The sequence below is a fragment of the Leptonotus elevatus genome, chromosome 11 (assembly GCF_054856555.1).
Source record: "Leptonotus elevatus isolate MCC_2025b chromosome 11, RoL_Lele_1.0, whole genome shotgun sequence".
Taxonomy (NCBI): domain Eukaryota; kingdom Metazoa; phylum Chordata; class Actinopteri; order Syngnathiformes; family Syngnathidae; genus Leptonotus; species Leptonotus elevatus.
The window spans coordinates 16,377,192-16,392,555 of NC_141249.1; the positions used below are offsets into that span (position 1 = coordinate 16,377,192).

The 15,364-nt window shown below is 38.9% G+C and overlaps 1 protein-coding gene across 1 annotated transcript in view; it reads left to right on the forward strand.

Annotated features, from left to right (window-relative positions):
- The first annotated feature begins 606 nt into the window (after window positions 1-606).
- Window positions 607-15,364, forward strand: part of cpamd8 (C3 and PZP like alpha-2-macroglobulin domain containing 8) — a 43,936-nt gene continuing 29,178 nt past the window's right edge. The window contains exons 1-15 of the mRNA XM_086089188.1: window positions 607-1,224; window positions 4,214-4,365; window positions 5,353-5,375; window positions 6,435-6,600; window positions 7,424-7,476; window positions 8,522-8,539; window positions 9,407-9,461; window positions 9,698-9,811; window positions 9,899-9,983; window positions 10,071-10,179; window positions 11,180-11,407; window positions 11,507-11,677; window positions 13,345-13,473; window positions 13,564-13,762; window positions 13,915-14,081. Coding sequence (XP_085945314.1) covers window positions 1,142-1,224; window positions 4,214-4,365; window positions 5,353-5,375; window positions 6,435-6,600; window positions 7,424-7,476; window positions 8,522-8,539; window positions 9,407-9,461; window positions 9,698-9,811; window positions 9,899-9,983; window positions 10,071-10,179; window positions 11,180-11,407; window positions 11,507-11,677; window positions 13,345-13,473; window positions 13,564-13,762; window positions 13,915-14,081 — 1,752 coding nt within the window. The 5' untranslated portion in view covers window positions 607-1,141. The remainder of the gene's footprint in view (window positions 1,225-4,213; window positions 4,366-5,352; window positions 5,376-6,434; window positions 6,601-7,423; window positions 7,477-8,521; window positions 8,540-9,406; window positions 9,462-9,697; window positions 9,812-9,898; window positions 9,984-10,070; window positions 10,180-11,179; window positions 11,408-11,506; window positions 11,678-13,344; window positions 13,474-13,563; window positions 13,763-13,914; window positions 14,082-15,364) is intronic.

The window sequence follows — 15,364 nt, forward strand, 5'->3', positions numbered from 1 at the left end:
ATGTTCCCCACTTTGGTTAAGAGTATGAAAACCTAGATTTTTTTTAATTGTACATTTAGAACAGATATAAAATGTGTGATTAATCGTGAGTTAACTAGTGAAGTCATGCAATTAATTACGATAAGAAAAGGCGATTAAATGTTTTTAATTGTAATTAATCGCATGACTTCAATAGTTAACTCACGATTAATTGCAAATTTTATATCTGTTCTAAATGTACAATAAAAAAATTAAAGGTTTTCATACTTTTAACAAAAGTGGGAAAAATGTTAAATATAAATAATTCCATTTCATTTTTGCCATCAATGGCAGCGAATTAGTTCATATGTTCTGAAGGAAAAAATATTTTGTGTGCGTGTGTATAATATTCATATATACATACAAACGCATTTAATACACACGAAAATACATGTCAAGGTTTGACGATTCAATTTGAAAAACTGCACTTCCCCTTTGTGACCGCACGGTGGCAGCAAAGAACTACAACGCTGTTCTCTGCTAACCAACAAGGAAACTATTACTTGACTACAATAAATAACTAAAGAAAGAACGACTCCCTTTTGGTACTATCCCCCCCGCCCTCTCAAATTGGCCCCATTTCGTTTCTTTACATAGCAGAATCTGCTCAATCCACTCTCGGAAGCACGTGTGCAAAAGTGTGTTGCGCACACACGTTCTTGCGTGCGCGCGTGTGTGCTTGTGCATGTGTGCGCGCGCGCCTTCCCTTGCCCCGCAGGCTTCATTCAGTCAGTCCCGGGCAGTGAAGCAGAGAGGATCACCTCGCTGAGCTTTAAGCTAACCTGAGGACTTTTCTTTCTCCGTTCTTGTTTTTTGCTCTTCTTTTATTGCCTTTTTGGTGGTTGTGCGGCGAAGTGGGAGAACGCTCGGCCAGTTTTGTAATGCTGAAGTGTGAGCGAAGGGAACAGGGGCGGGTGAAGAAGCGAAGGAGAAGGCACATGGAAGAAGGGCACGACTGATGAGTTTTGCGAGCGAGCAATGAAGAGACTGAAGGGCTTCTAAAGAAGAAGCAAAAGAAGGGGGTAAAAGCACCGCTGATCACATTCATTGACGTTTTTTTTTTTTTTTTTTTGTGTGGATAGGAGGTGGGAGACCACATTTTGAAGCCCTCCTCGCAGCAAAAATGTTGCGTTTGACAGCTTTGAGCCTCCTTGGTTGGACTTTGTTCATGAGCAAAGTGAGCACGACTGCTGCACAGGACAAGGGGTAAGTAGCCCACATGTTTGGTTTTCTTCAAATGCAAATGACAACAAAATACCCGAATGTGTTCCAGAGAGCATAATAAGGATACAAAATGATCCATTTTCTACAGAGGTTGTTTGTCCTCATTAAGTTCAACTATTGGAGTTTATCCCGGCTGACTTAAAAGAGGCAGGCTACACCCTGGATTGGTCGCCAGTCAATCGCAGGACAAACAGCCATTCACACTTGTTATTCAATTTAGAGTCTTACATGAACCAAACATTCCAGGCACGTGCACAAATTTTTTTGGGGGGCAAGTGCTCAAGCAAAAAATCTATTCACACAATCATGAAACATAGTTGTTTTTTCCCCCCCAAATATTGATTAATGAAGAAGAAAAATTAGCTAATAAAGTCATTCTGGACCGATTACAATTTTAATCGTTTTTAATCAAAGTCATAAACCCAACAAACATTCATTTAAAGTTTGAAAGTTTATTAAAAAAAATAATCCTGTGCAAAATAGATGATAACAATAATGTATACCGATTTTAAATCCGTTTTAACATAAACTTGGCATTTATAGCTTGCGCAAAAAAAGAAGAAGAAGCTATTCATGAGAACAACAGCTTTTAATAATCCAGAAAAAAGACAAGAGGATTTATTTATATGCACCTCAATTTTGCGATTTAGCTAACAGTCAATGATTCGATCTTTAAAATGACGATTCATCGAATTAATAAATTTTATTGCCTAGCCCGAGCTCAAGCACCACCAGGGACCGTGGACATGCCTGAACATTCACGTTTTTGGAATGCGTGACAATATCCGAGTACTGAAGATATCTGCAAACTCAGTTGAGATTTGCACCAAGAACCTGTCAACTGCAATGCAGAAGTGCTAACTAATAGGGCACGCGCCGTGCTGCCCCTTAGAACAGAATAATCATCAAGAGAGCCTGACCGATATTCGCTCTTTAAAAATTGGCAAAAATCAGCTGATTAAAAAAAGAAAAGAAAAATACATTACAACATTAGACAAATAGATGTTCAATACCACTTTTTTAAAAATCAGATTTTGAACAAAAGTGTTCTCAAATCTGTGACAAAATGAACCTGGAATAAAACTGTTTCCAATTCCAGTCAGAAGGCCACGTGACTCGGTATATAAGCACCTGATCCAGAGGGGCTCATCCGAGTGTTTCTTTTTTCCGCCCATTGTAGATCAAACGATTCCGTTTCTCGGTCTGTGTTTTTTTTTTTTTTCTCCCATCCAGAGGATTTTCTCATGACTCTCAAACTCTCAAGCTCTTAGAAACTGCACTTGCCTCTGGCTGTAATGCCGCAGCGCTGTAATGCCAACCACCTGATCCTTCTCTCAGGCATGCAACAGGGCGTGCTCACTCCTAATTTCAGTGATCTTCAGTAGGGGGGGGGGGGGGGGGGGCAGTCAGGGCTTATCGGACTTAGGGCTAAATTGAAATATGAAAAAGTGCACATGCTACTTTCAGCAGGGCCTCTGAAACGTTTTGGCTGCAGTGCATTGTGGAGTTTGTTACTTTTTTTAGTCATGACTGCCACCTCTGGCCTAAAGTGTAAATGCAGACTGTGTCATATTTTTTTTTGGGGGGGGGGGGAGGCGAGAAGCCGAGTACAAGCTGGACTAGACGCCAGCCTGTCATATATGAAGCTACTCCAATGTGATACACAATTTAATGAAAAGTAGCGCCATCTGCTGGATATGGTGATGCAAACCCAAATGCAAAATGGCCACCGGAGTCCCACTCTATGCCAGATGGCAGTCAGTCATTCACCCGAAGACTTTAATTAGTCTTTTTTTTTTTTTTTAATGTTCAGTCTGTTTTTGAGCATCAAAGCTTGGCCTTTGCACTGTGACCCCAGTGACGGGCCCCCTTCCTTCAATTAAACGTCAGAACGAGCGTGTGGAATCTTAGTCGTTACCTTGTTCCAAACAGACTTCAAGGTTGTGCAAGGGGTTGCCGGACCACCCAAAAGAATAATGCATGAGCCAGAAATGGCTGTACTTAAAGGAACACACCATTAATTACAAACTAACCAGCGATTCTGTGAAATATTTAATTTCAACTCTTCCCTGAAAAAAAATCGTCAATTTATGTTGAGCGATTGTGATTTTCTAGTACTTTTTAGGGATATTTTTGCATCAGAACGTATCTGTCACTGTGGAGAAACATGAGACGTTTTACTCTTTTATTGCCAAACATTATCCAAAAAACAACCCAGACAGAACCAGCCGATTTTGAGCATTTTCACTCATCTTTCAAGGCAAACTGAATATTGTGTGCTATGACTACATAAACATGGCAGATACCATATGAAAGATTGGATTCCATTCTTTCATTAAAAAAAAAAAGTATGTTTCTACCTTATTCTGCTCTTTATTCATCACCATTTGAAAATCGGTAATTGAAAACAAGCTTTTTTGTGAAAAGATACATTTTGTGCACAACAGTGACTTTGATCATTCACGTCATCCTTGAAAACGTTCTATTTCCTAAGATCCGCCATGTTTTTATGTAATTTGATACACAAGAGCCCATTGAAAAGAGATACAATGCTGCCATCTGCTGGCCATAGTTAGTGGGTGTTTTTGGATTTCACAAACCAGCGACGCACAAGACGTTGCACTGCCCATAGAGAGAGAAAAAAAACGTAGTTAACGTCAATTAACGTTTTTGGTGGCATCCACTGGGATTTTAGTATACGTCATTAAACGTTTTTGGCGGTAAAAGAGTTCAGGGGCAAAAATATTCACCCCCCAAAAAAACCTATAGATGCCTAAGCTACTCTGATCTTGAGCATAACTATTATTCCGTTGTATGAATAGCAAAAGGTGGATACACAGGTTAATTTGACCTTTTGTCATTTAGTAGAAGAGCAACTTCCATGATCATTTCCTCTTGGCAAACTTGACGATCGGTCATTTTTTTTACCACTTTACTGTCACCATGTGAGCCCTCCGTCCTCTCCCCAAAGGGGCTACTTGGTGGCCGCTCCCTCGGTGTTCCGAGCGGGCGTGGAGGAGAGCATCAGCGTGACCATCTTCAACGCCAAAGCGGAGACTCGTGTGCAGGTCCAGCTGTCCGTGAAGGGGCAGGTGGTGGCTCACAGCCACGGCTCCGTGCTCGGTGAGAACGCCTACAACCTCATCTTTTTGCCTAAATGTTTATTGACAATGAATCTGATATTGTAATGCATATGCATTCATTGCTTGTGTTTGTTAAAAAAAAAAAATACATGGCAAGAGGACCTTGAAAAAATTGTGAATCGTAATCGCAATATTGAGGAGGGGGGGGGGGGGGGGGGTCACTATTAGATTGTTTTTAAAAATCGTTCAGCCCAGTTAGAAACAAGAATTAAAAACTTTTGTGTCACTTTTTTTATTTTAATTTCTTTATTTGTAATTCAATGCAAAACACAAGTGCATAACTACAGTACTGTATATACTGTAGTGACCCCAAAGTTTTGAATGATAGTGTATATAATAGGGGTGTGCAATTTTTTTTATTTTATTTAAATTATTTTTTACTGTCTTGCCTTTGTCTGTGTGTGCCTTTATTTGGAGCGCTGTTCATGTTGTACCCAATTTGGCCACTTAGGGGCAGTGTGGTTCCACGCGGTCTAATACACTGTTAAATTGTAGCCACATTTGAGAGTAGAAGGAAAAAGTCACGATCAAGTTATTCCAATCAAAGTTGTTTTTTTGCAGTGTGGAGCCGTTCTTTTGAGTGATAAAAGTGCCGCGAGTAGCGCGCTAATTAGCATTAGCGAGTCAGACTGGAGTAGATCATTGCAATTCCTTGCACATCTATAGATTGAAGCAAAAATCTTTTTCAAAATCAAATCAAAAATTCATGGGTTCAGGTTAACATTTTATTGCAATTTATTGCATCTTTGATGTTGAGTACATTTAAATTCAAATTTCCTTTCTTTGCTAGTCATGCTAAGGGCATCCATTGTCCTTGAATGCCCAGAAATGAGCAGTTACATTATTGTTGCGTAGCCCTAAAAAATATTGGAAGACAGTCAAGACACACAAGCACAAACGCAATCAGTGCTGCATTTTAATCAACAACATGGGTAATTGCCATTTTTCTCCTTTTTCTGTGTTTTAGACAAAGGCACCATCAAGCTGAAGGTGAGTGCATTCCATGTTATACGCCTTTTGTTCATATTTTGTTTATTGTGGCTTTCACTGAATTGCATTGATAGAAGTTTTGTCTAATCATTTCCCTATTGCACAATATAAATTAGCACAATGTCTCCAGTTTGAGATGTAATTCTACAGCACTGCAAACTACAAGTGTAGTTAAGATATAGTTAAGAGAGTAATGTTGATTATGTCACCATGGCAACCCAAAATCAGAGGCTGCAATTTCTGTAGAAGAAATGCTGTGAGGTAAATGGACTGTTGAAAATTTGAGGGATAGATTTGAAGTTGGAGGGATTTGAATCTGTCGGCAAATCGGGAAGGAGGAGAGAACATACAAATTATTTCTTAATTTTTGGATTTTAGGGTGAAATTGTGGGTATTTGGGGAATCTGCTAAATAGCTCAATTGTAAGTGCTGAGTTACCTGAACGCTTTAACGGTGAAATGGTATTGTGTCAATAATTGTCAAATGTAAAAAAATAAATAAAATAAATGAATTTGGGAGTTTTTATTTATTTATTTATTGTGATTTTGGTTAAGGCGATAACGATTTCCCAGATGAGCTGAACAATTTGAAGTAGGAATAAATGTGTACCGTGTTACCGTATGTAAAAAAATATATAAACAAATATAAATACCGCATGTAAATGACGAGTCTTGTCATTTAAAATGTGGAGTAATGAGAAATATGGGAATTTGGAAAATGGGAAAATTTACAGCCAGGATGTCCCGAATGAGCTGTTTGTTGGAATGGGTCAAAATGTGGTTGGTGAGTAGGAGTGATTGTAAAATATTTTTTTTCAAAATGTGGAAATGTATGAAAATATTAATAGTTAAAAATGAGAAGAGTTTAAGAAATTTGAAAGATATATAACAGAAAAAAAAAGATATGATCAACAAGTACTTATAACATACTTCACACCATAAATATTTTAACGCTTCCCCCATTGACCTCATTTGGTTTTGGTAATCCTGTGTTGTGTGTGTGTGTGTGTGTGTGTGTGTGTGTGTGTGTGTGTGTGTGTGTGTGTGTGTGTGCCGCCAGGTTCCGTCGGGGCTGAGAGGCCAAGCCCACCTGAAGCTGTGGGGGAACCGTCACCTCACAGAGGGGGGCTACATCTTCCACAACTACACCACCGTCACGGTGGAGAGCAAGGGCACAGCTGTTTTCATCCAGACCGACAAGCCCGTCTATAAACCCAAACACAAAGGTTCCCCTCTGACTAGTTCATCACATAATCCACACACCCAAGTTTTTTAAAATTATTATTATTATTTTTTAAAGGCCTTTTAAATAGGAATCAATCATACGTGTATTAAAAAGAGGCAGTCAAGTTGAACTAAACTAGGAGGTATTTGGTAATTGTATGCTCCTGCATGAACGGAATGTAGCAAATTAAATACTGTGGAGCAAGGTTGGGCAACGTATGGTCAGACGATATGTTCTTTCATCCGGCCCACCGCTGATTAATATTTATATTATCAAGTGTCCTGTAATATCTAGTCGATGACAAGTCGACTTTATTGTTTTATACTGAATATTAGGGGTCGCCCCGATTAGTCGAACCACCCAATAAACATACGCAGGGTTCCCACTAATTACAACAACTAGTATATTGGTGTGTATTTAATCAGCTATTTATTTATCATTTTTGTTTTTTTTTGGTTCTATGTGAGTCTTAACAAAATCTTTTTACGTTAAATTGGTCTGTGGTGCAAAAAAAAATTTTTTTCTTCTATTTGACAGATATACAGTCGTAGTTATTTTCTAAAATAAATGGTTAATTAATAATGCAGTCATTGAATTAAGTATATGTGACATTTTGCTGGTATCATTATTTTGTTGTCAAAATGAACTTTTGCATATTTTACAGACTACAATTTAAAAAAAAATCTACCAGTTAAAAAAAAATCAACTGTGTCCTTGAAAATAGGACCGAGACCAGCATGCTCGACTTAAATGTCTGAATTGATTGTTTCTCCAAACAGGGGCATCGTGTTCATGTTTACTATGTTGTGTTTTTGTGTCCTCAGTGTTCATCAACGTCTACACAGTCTCACCTGACTTGAGGCCAGTTAACGACAAGGTAAGTCATTTTCATTTCATCTTATATTGTGTTAATGGGAAAAAAAAAAAAAAATTCTTGCGTTTACTTGTGCGTTCCCACTGTTAGTGGGTGGGGATTAAGATCAGTGACCTGGGTTTACCCGGGTACCGAGGCATGTACAGTACCTATTTACAGAGGCCCAGCTTGGCTTGTTTTTCCTGGAATGTTTCAACCAAATATGCTGCACAACTGTGTTTGTGGATGTTTGGAGCTGCTGGTAAAAAATAAATAAAACTGTTGCAGAACGGGTGGGAACACTTTTGTGCTCAGTTGTTTTTTTTGGGTCATTCTTAGATGGAGCAGTTCAGAAAAAATGTATGTAGAATTGTTTGTTTTAATAATATAATATATATTTTTTTGTAAATGTTATTTCTAATTGTAATATATGAACCTTTTATTTAATTGAATTAATAAAGGTGTTGAATGTAAGATGTGACGTTTTTATATTTAATTTTATTTATAATGTGTTTAATTTTAGTGATTTTTTTAAATGAAATTATTTAAATTCTAATTTTAATGTACGTGTAAAAGTTACCAATTCATTATTTACAAAATTACATTTACTATTTATTTGTTTTTTTTATTTAAATTTTATTATTTACATTAAATAAATTTACCAGTTGCTTAATTAACTACATCATTTTCTAATGTTAATGTACACTTTATTTAATTTGTTTATTTTTATTTTTTTACAATAAATACATTTACCAGATATTTGATAAAAATAAGTAAATATTTGCTCAATTTATGTGTACGATTTTATTACCTACAAGTTATTTGATAACGTAAGTAAATGTTTTTCCACGTATGTACAATTATGTTTGATTTTATTATTGAATTTAGTCAATGAATAGTTTTTTTAATCAAATTATATTTAATAATAGATATGAAATCCAATTTGCATAGTGTATTTTTAAAATATTCTACTTTCATACAAACATGTTTATGATGATTTGATTAACATATTTAAACAATAAATATAAATAAAATAACTTAACCCCCCCCCCCCCTTTCTTTTTTGCAGATTGAGGCCTACATTTTGGTGAGTGGAGTCAGGTGGGACCACCCAGGGCTTGTTACGGGGGGGTGGGGGATGGGGGGGTCACACATCCGGTCAGGGGCGCCAGATTAGAGAGCGGGAAAAACAGGGAAACTCACCTCGATAAGTGTGGACCAGCGCAAGGATAAACACAGCGTGAAATAGAAGCCTCGTCTTCACCTCCCCCATTGACGCACCGTATCAGCCGCTCCCATACGAGCCGAGCTGCTCTTTCACTTTCCGGAGACGTTTCCACTGCAGGGCAAATAGTGAGCTGCTCCTCCGTAATACAAGAAATGCAGACACTTGCGGAATTCCCTCTTGTTAACTTGTCGCTGGTGTCCCCACTGTCACGTTGTCATGGAAACCATCAATACTATACTAACAACAAAATGAAACAGCTGACAAATTATACACGTAAATGATCTGGAGCAGTTCAGTATCCGTATTTCTCTAATAACTAAACAATACATTTGAAATAAATGTTAAATGCATTAATGCATGCGATTCACTACAGACATGTTTTGTTTTCTGCTTTCTCTGACCAACCAATCAGAGGATTGGAAAAATGCTGATGTTATTGTGGGTCAGTTAACAGACCTTGTGAGGCGAATTTCAAGTCTGATTGGTTGAAGGATTGCTAGGAGTTTAAATTATCTACAGAATATGTACCGGTAGTATAAATTGACATGGCAACAGTTAGAGGCTGGAATCGGATTGGCCAAAATAAATAAAATCATAACATCCACAAGTGAATCGCCACAAAATAAATAGAATAGATTGTTGAGAATAAATGAAAATAATTTCATGGAGCAAATATTGATATGTAGACAATTTGCTATATATGATGTTTGCGTATTTTTGTTTTAGGATCCAAGGGGGTCCAGGATGGTGCAGTGGAAGGGTCTCAAATCAATCTGCTGTGGTGAGCCATATTTTGAAATTGCTTCATCTTTTTGTCATTGTTCTTAGGCCAAATCAATCTCCATTTTCCGGGCTTTTTCAAATGTTCAAAGTAGTTACAGTATTTTTGTAATCATCATTTTTAATAGAGCAACATAACTGTACTGTTAAATATGGTGAAAAAGTCCATTTCCGGAAGTCTCTGTCGCACGCTGTGACTCTTATCTTGGATTTAAAGCAGAATTGTCTCTCATGCAGGCATTGTCAACATGAGTTTCCCTCTGTCTGACCAACCCGTCTTTGGAGAGTGGTTTATCTTTGTGGATGTGCAAGGCCACACATACAACAAATCATTTGAAGTGCAGAAATATGGTGAGCACCTTATTTTTTATTTTTTATTTTTTTTTTGATTGCAAAAAGCAATAAGATGTTCTAAATAGAGTTCTGCTTTCCTCGCAGTCATACCCAAGTTTGAGCTAACCATCGATCCACCCCGCTACATCCGTGACCTGAACACGTGTGAGCAGGCCACTGTCCGGGCTCGGTAAGGCACACAACAGAACAGAAGAATTTCCATAATATGAACAATCGACATCATCTACAATCTTAACACCTCACGTGTATTCGACAGGTACACGTTCGGAAAAGCAGTGTCAGGGAAGTTGAGCGTGAACATGACGGTGAATGGAGTAGGCTACTACCGTCATGAGGTGGGCCATCCTGTGATCAAGAATATGGAGGTCAGTTTTGTCCATGTCTTTTTTTTGTTTTTTTTAAACAAAAATATGTATTAATAATTGAAGAACATATACTATATCATTGGGTGAAAAGCAAAACCTCTTTCATGAAGCATTTGACAGGCCACCATGAGACAAATTGTGGTGGCCCTTGGATGGAATAGTGAATGGTCACGTGATGGCTCTTTAAAAAAATATATATTTTTATTTTTTGTTTTCTTAAAGCAACACTAAGGAACTTTCAGTTTATGTTGATTATAGCGGAACCTGAAGGAAGACAACATTTCCCATGAGGACAAGCGGATTGCGTCATTTTTGTGAAAGCCGGGCCAATGTTGATCCTTCACTGTCCTTTTATCCGGGTAGCTTCTCTTTTTCTGTTTCCTTTTTTTGTTTGGCAGCTTCTGCCAGAAAAGCAGTAATCGTGCGTCGACATTCAAGTTGTATTGAATGGGTAAAGGGGCGTATGCCATAAAGCAGTCAGCACATTTGTAGTTTCATCAGAAAAGTTATGAAAATACTTAATTAAGGTTGAAAAGATCTTGAGTGCTTCTTTAAGAGAAATCAAAAAAATCTTCACACTGTCACTTTAAATAAATACATTTTCAGGCTTTTGTCATAGGATACAGGATTTATGCAGAAGCTGAGCTGCACTGTTTGTTCATGGAATGCGGCTAAAGCGCGAGGCCGTTTACACGCCCAAATATGTTTTGTGTGAGAACCCTAATAATCTCCATATCATATTGCATAACTACCCCTGCTATTGATTATTATCATTTTTATGAAGGCTGATTAGTTTTGAACCAAAAATGTTTGGCAAGCGTTCACGGGCCACACAAAATGACACGCTGCATGACATGCATTCCAGTTTTGGGGATTTTCGAATGATTTTCCCCAGATGCCAAATAACTGCTATCTTATGCTTATTATGGCTGATCCCAGCCCCTGCACTGAGATTATGTTGGACACCAACGTCACCAGAACGCTGCTTTGCACTCTCCAGATGAAAGGCTCCGCAAACTTCAGCCTGTGCGTCAAAGACATGATGCCCCTGGACGTGGCCGACCACTTCAGGGGCACCGTCAGCATCTGGGCCTCGCTCACCAGCACGGACGGAAGCAGGCAATCCACATTTGACGATTCCACGCCGGTCCATAAGCAGCTTATTGACGTTAGGTACTCCAAGGACACACGCAAACAGTTCAAGCCGGGTCTGCCTTACAAAGGGAAGGTAAGAGCGCATGACGACGGGTTTTAATGCAACCACAGTGGCCATTGGTACGCGAATTGACATTGTGAGTCTTTTTTTCCCCTCTTTGCCTCGGTTTAGCTTGAGGTGACCTACCCTGACGGGAGCCCTGCTGATGGCGTGAGGGTTCGTGTGAAAGCCGAGTTGTCCCCAAAAGACAATGTCTACACCAGTGAACTGATTTCCAAGGACGGTCAGGCCACCTTTGAGATCCCGTCCATCCCAACCGCCGCCCAGTATGTGTGGCTCGAGGTGAGTGGCCCCGTTTTTTTTTGTGATAATAATATGTTCTATGCAGCCCCATTAGTCTAAATATTAGTGATGTAACGGTAACGGCAATATCATGATATCCGCGATATTAAAACTGCCACAATATCGTCGTCGTCATGTCACGATATTAAATGCAGCACATCTGTTTAAAAAAGTCAGGTTGATTTCCATTTGTGCAGTTCTAGCACCCTCTGCTGGCTAGTTTTTTTTTAGTGCTATTTAATTTTCACAAGGCATGTTTTGGCCCTTCTATGTTTAAAATCCACACTAATGGTCAGATGAAGGAGAACGTAATATGCTTGTGAACCGAGTCAATGTGTGCGTGCAAGTAAGTGCCTCAATATTAAGTGTTATTAGAGATTGTAGGTTATTTATATGTATTGCTGTTCTGTACAAAAGCACAATATTGTGTTTTTTTTTGTATGAGCTCATTTTTTACAATATTGTGACCTTTTTAGAACGCCAACCCCCCCACAATATCGTGATAAATTATCGTGATAATATTGTTTCCTGATGTTAGGATTTCGTTACAACCCTACCAAATATGGTATTCTGGTTAATATTGTGTTAGTAGAATATGGGTTAAGCAGCAAAATCCAGCTGTTTTTATCCATCTCAGGGGCCGGCCATTTTGCCACTTGCTGTCGACTGAAGATGACATCAGTGTTGCTCAGGTCTCAGGTAACAACCAATCGCAGCTCAGCTTCAGGAAACAGGTGAGCTGTGATTGGTCGTTGCCTGAGCAACATTGATGTCATCTTCAGTCGACAGCAAGTGGCAAAATGGCCGCTCACTGAGATGTATAAAAAGAGGCTGGATTTTGCTTCACAACTCGTATTCCACAAATGGAATATTCATCAGAATGTTATGTTTAGACTAGTGAGGTCACATATAACATATTATTGTCAAGAAATTGTGATAAAATGGCTTACATCAGTTTCATAGAATGCTAAAACTAGCGATACGTTACACATTTGTCAACATGACTATTTGTTGTTTTTCCTTTTCTTCTACTTCCTTTTGGCGGTTGGCAAATACTTAAGGTGCATTAAGGTGCATTCGGATTTATGATTCACAGCAGTAAAAGGTGCAATTACTGACCAGGATTCTATTTTAGGCCACATTGTGATGTGGGATTTTAATTTAGGTAAGCCATTTTAAACTAAAAAAACGTTTCTGTAATTAGAAGCAGAAGTTTCGAATCCAACCGGAACTCGTTTGCTTCTGTCAACATAATTAAACGAGGATTTTGGGTATGAGTCCAAGCTCTACTGTTATTGGTCTTGGTTTTTGAAAAATGGAAGGAAAAAAAATCTCCCAAAAGTACAATTTATACTTCGGAGCAACTTATGTTTATTTTTTCTTCTTGATGGTGCTTTTTTTTTTTTGGGACTGGTGTGACTTATAGTCAGAAAAATACGGTCATTAAAAAAATTGACAGCAGTAGCGAATGAATGCTTAACAATAATATATTTTAATCCTGTTGTTGTGTTACATGGATTGTTGCAATACTTAAGCCGTTGAGGGTAATGAAATAGTCCAGCAGAGGGAAATGAAATTGCACAGGAGTCCAGCACAGTTCCAATGGCCTTACTGTGGGGGTACGCCCTTAATGGTTCATGGTTATGATCTGATTTGCCGCCATGTAGACAAAAGTGACATCCATTGAAGGCAAGGCAGTCGGAGACCAGTACCTGCCCAGCTACCTGTCCATCAGCAGCTGGTACTCTCCCAGCAGGTGTCACATCCAGATCCAGAGCCCCGGCGCCCCACTCCAAGTTGGTTCTGCTTCCTTTTATAGACTGTAGAGACGAATATATATTCTCTCATATTGTTGAACAACATATGAGTAAGTATGTGCGTCTCAGGTCGGACAAGAGGCAGAAGTGGCGCTCAAATCCACGTGTCCCTGTAACTTCACTCTGCACTATGAGGTGGCATCCCGGGGGAACATCATCCTCTCGGGTCAGCAGCTCGCCAACGTCACGGCCTCGCACCGAGGAAAACGGGCCACCGTCACCTTCGACAAAAACATCCACACCACCCACTCGCCTTTGTCTGCCTCAGGTGAATACCGTTTTTTCTCACTAAGTTGTGGTTCACCAGTCACCATTTTGGAAAGGGATTTTAGTGTATTTATGCACTGTAACATTGCTCAACAACTCAGGTGGTCCCTGGAAGCGTCGTGTAAACCTTAATTGAGTTTTTATGTTTCGCAGGCTCTTCTTCACAAACAGAGATGGACAGCTGTGTGTCGTATCTGCGCTTCACCGTCGCTCCCGCCATGGCGCCGCTCAGCCGTCTGCTTGTGTACTACGTGCGGGAGAATGGCGAGGGTGTCACGGACAGTCTGCAAATCTCCGTCCAGCCCACCTTTGAGAACAAGGTTTACTTTAACACACTTCTTCCATGCCATGACGTCTATACACAATTGCAAGCTAATTCATTGAATTTCTTTATGGTAGCACAAGTAGAAAAAACACATGAAAACAGATATCATATGTGGATACAAATCACTGGTCTGCCAATGGAGCTGCAGCGTAAAGAACATATGTCACTATCATTGCAAGTAGAGCCCGTCCTATATGGAGTTTTTGAGGCTGATGTTTGGCAAAATAAAATTCCGATTTTGATTTATTGGCCTATTCATGAAATTTTTTTTTTTATGAATATAATAGATAATAACTCTTTTTTTAAATCATTTAATAATTTTTAATAATTGTAGGAAATGGGGGGGGGCATTATCTTTGTGTTATGTTGTAATGTGTAAAATAAAAAATGATTAAATATTGGCCGGCCGATTAACTCATTCACTCCCAGCCATTTTCACTGAAGCAACCCCCTTCGCTCCTGGCTGTTTTACTGGATTTTGACTGATTTTGCATGGCCCACAGAATATTGTGTTCTATTACTATAAAAACATGGAACCTACCAAAGAGTCTCTTCTTTCATCAGGAAAAAAAGTTTTGCAGCAATTGGCATTAGAATATAGCAACATTTTATCATTATTCACAAATCTGTTTAAAACACTGGGAAAAAGCCGTTTTTTGTAATAACTACCATTGTTAAGCGTCCTCTTCAGGTCAGAGACTGCATCAAAGCCTACTGTATGCTCTAGCATAAAAAACATATAAATACGTTCTTGGGACCACGGCAGTATGTAAAATAAAACTTTTTATACGTTTTTGGGACTAAATGAGTTAATCGGTTTGGCTATAATTGCGAGCAGAACATCATAGAAATACACCAAATACTCACACACATATATACCAGAGTTAAAGTTTAAAATAAGTCTCAAAACTGTGGCAAAAGTCAATCAGGTCACGCCGCCTCCCCACAAATTTTTTTATCAAGTGGAATTAATTCTTGACAAAATATAAATGGCTAAATGAGTTAAGCATCCCTTTTAAGTCTGACTCGAGTCAAGTGTCATGTGACTTTGTGTTAAATAGTCAATAAAAGTGGATATCTACACCAAACACCTCTAGTGTAAAATCCAGCACGAGCTGAAGAACAGATGTGATATAAATTGATGAGGAAAAACAAGAATTGTTTACAGCTAATGTGTGTTGGAGGCACCAAGTTCTGCACACAGTGTCAACCCAGTAAATAAACAGCTGCGCTGGCTTGTGAGAGCTGCCGAGTTCCTGCCTGCATTAGGTGGAGTTA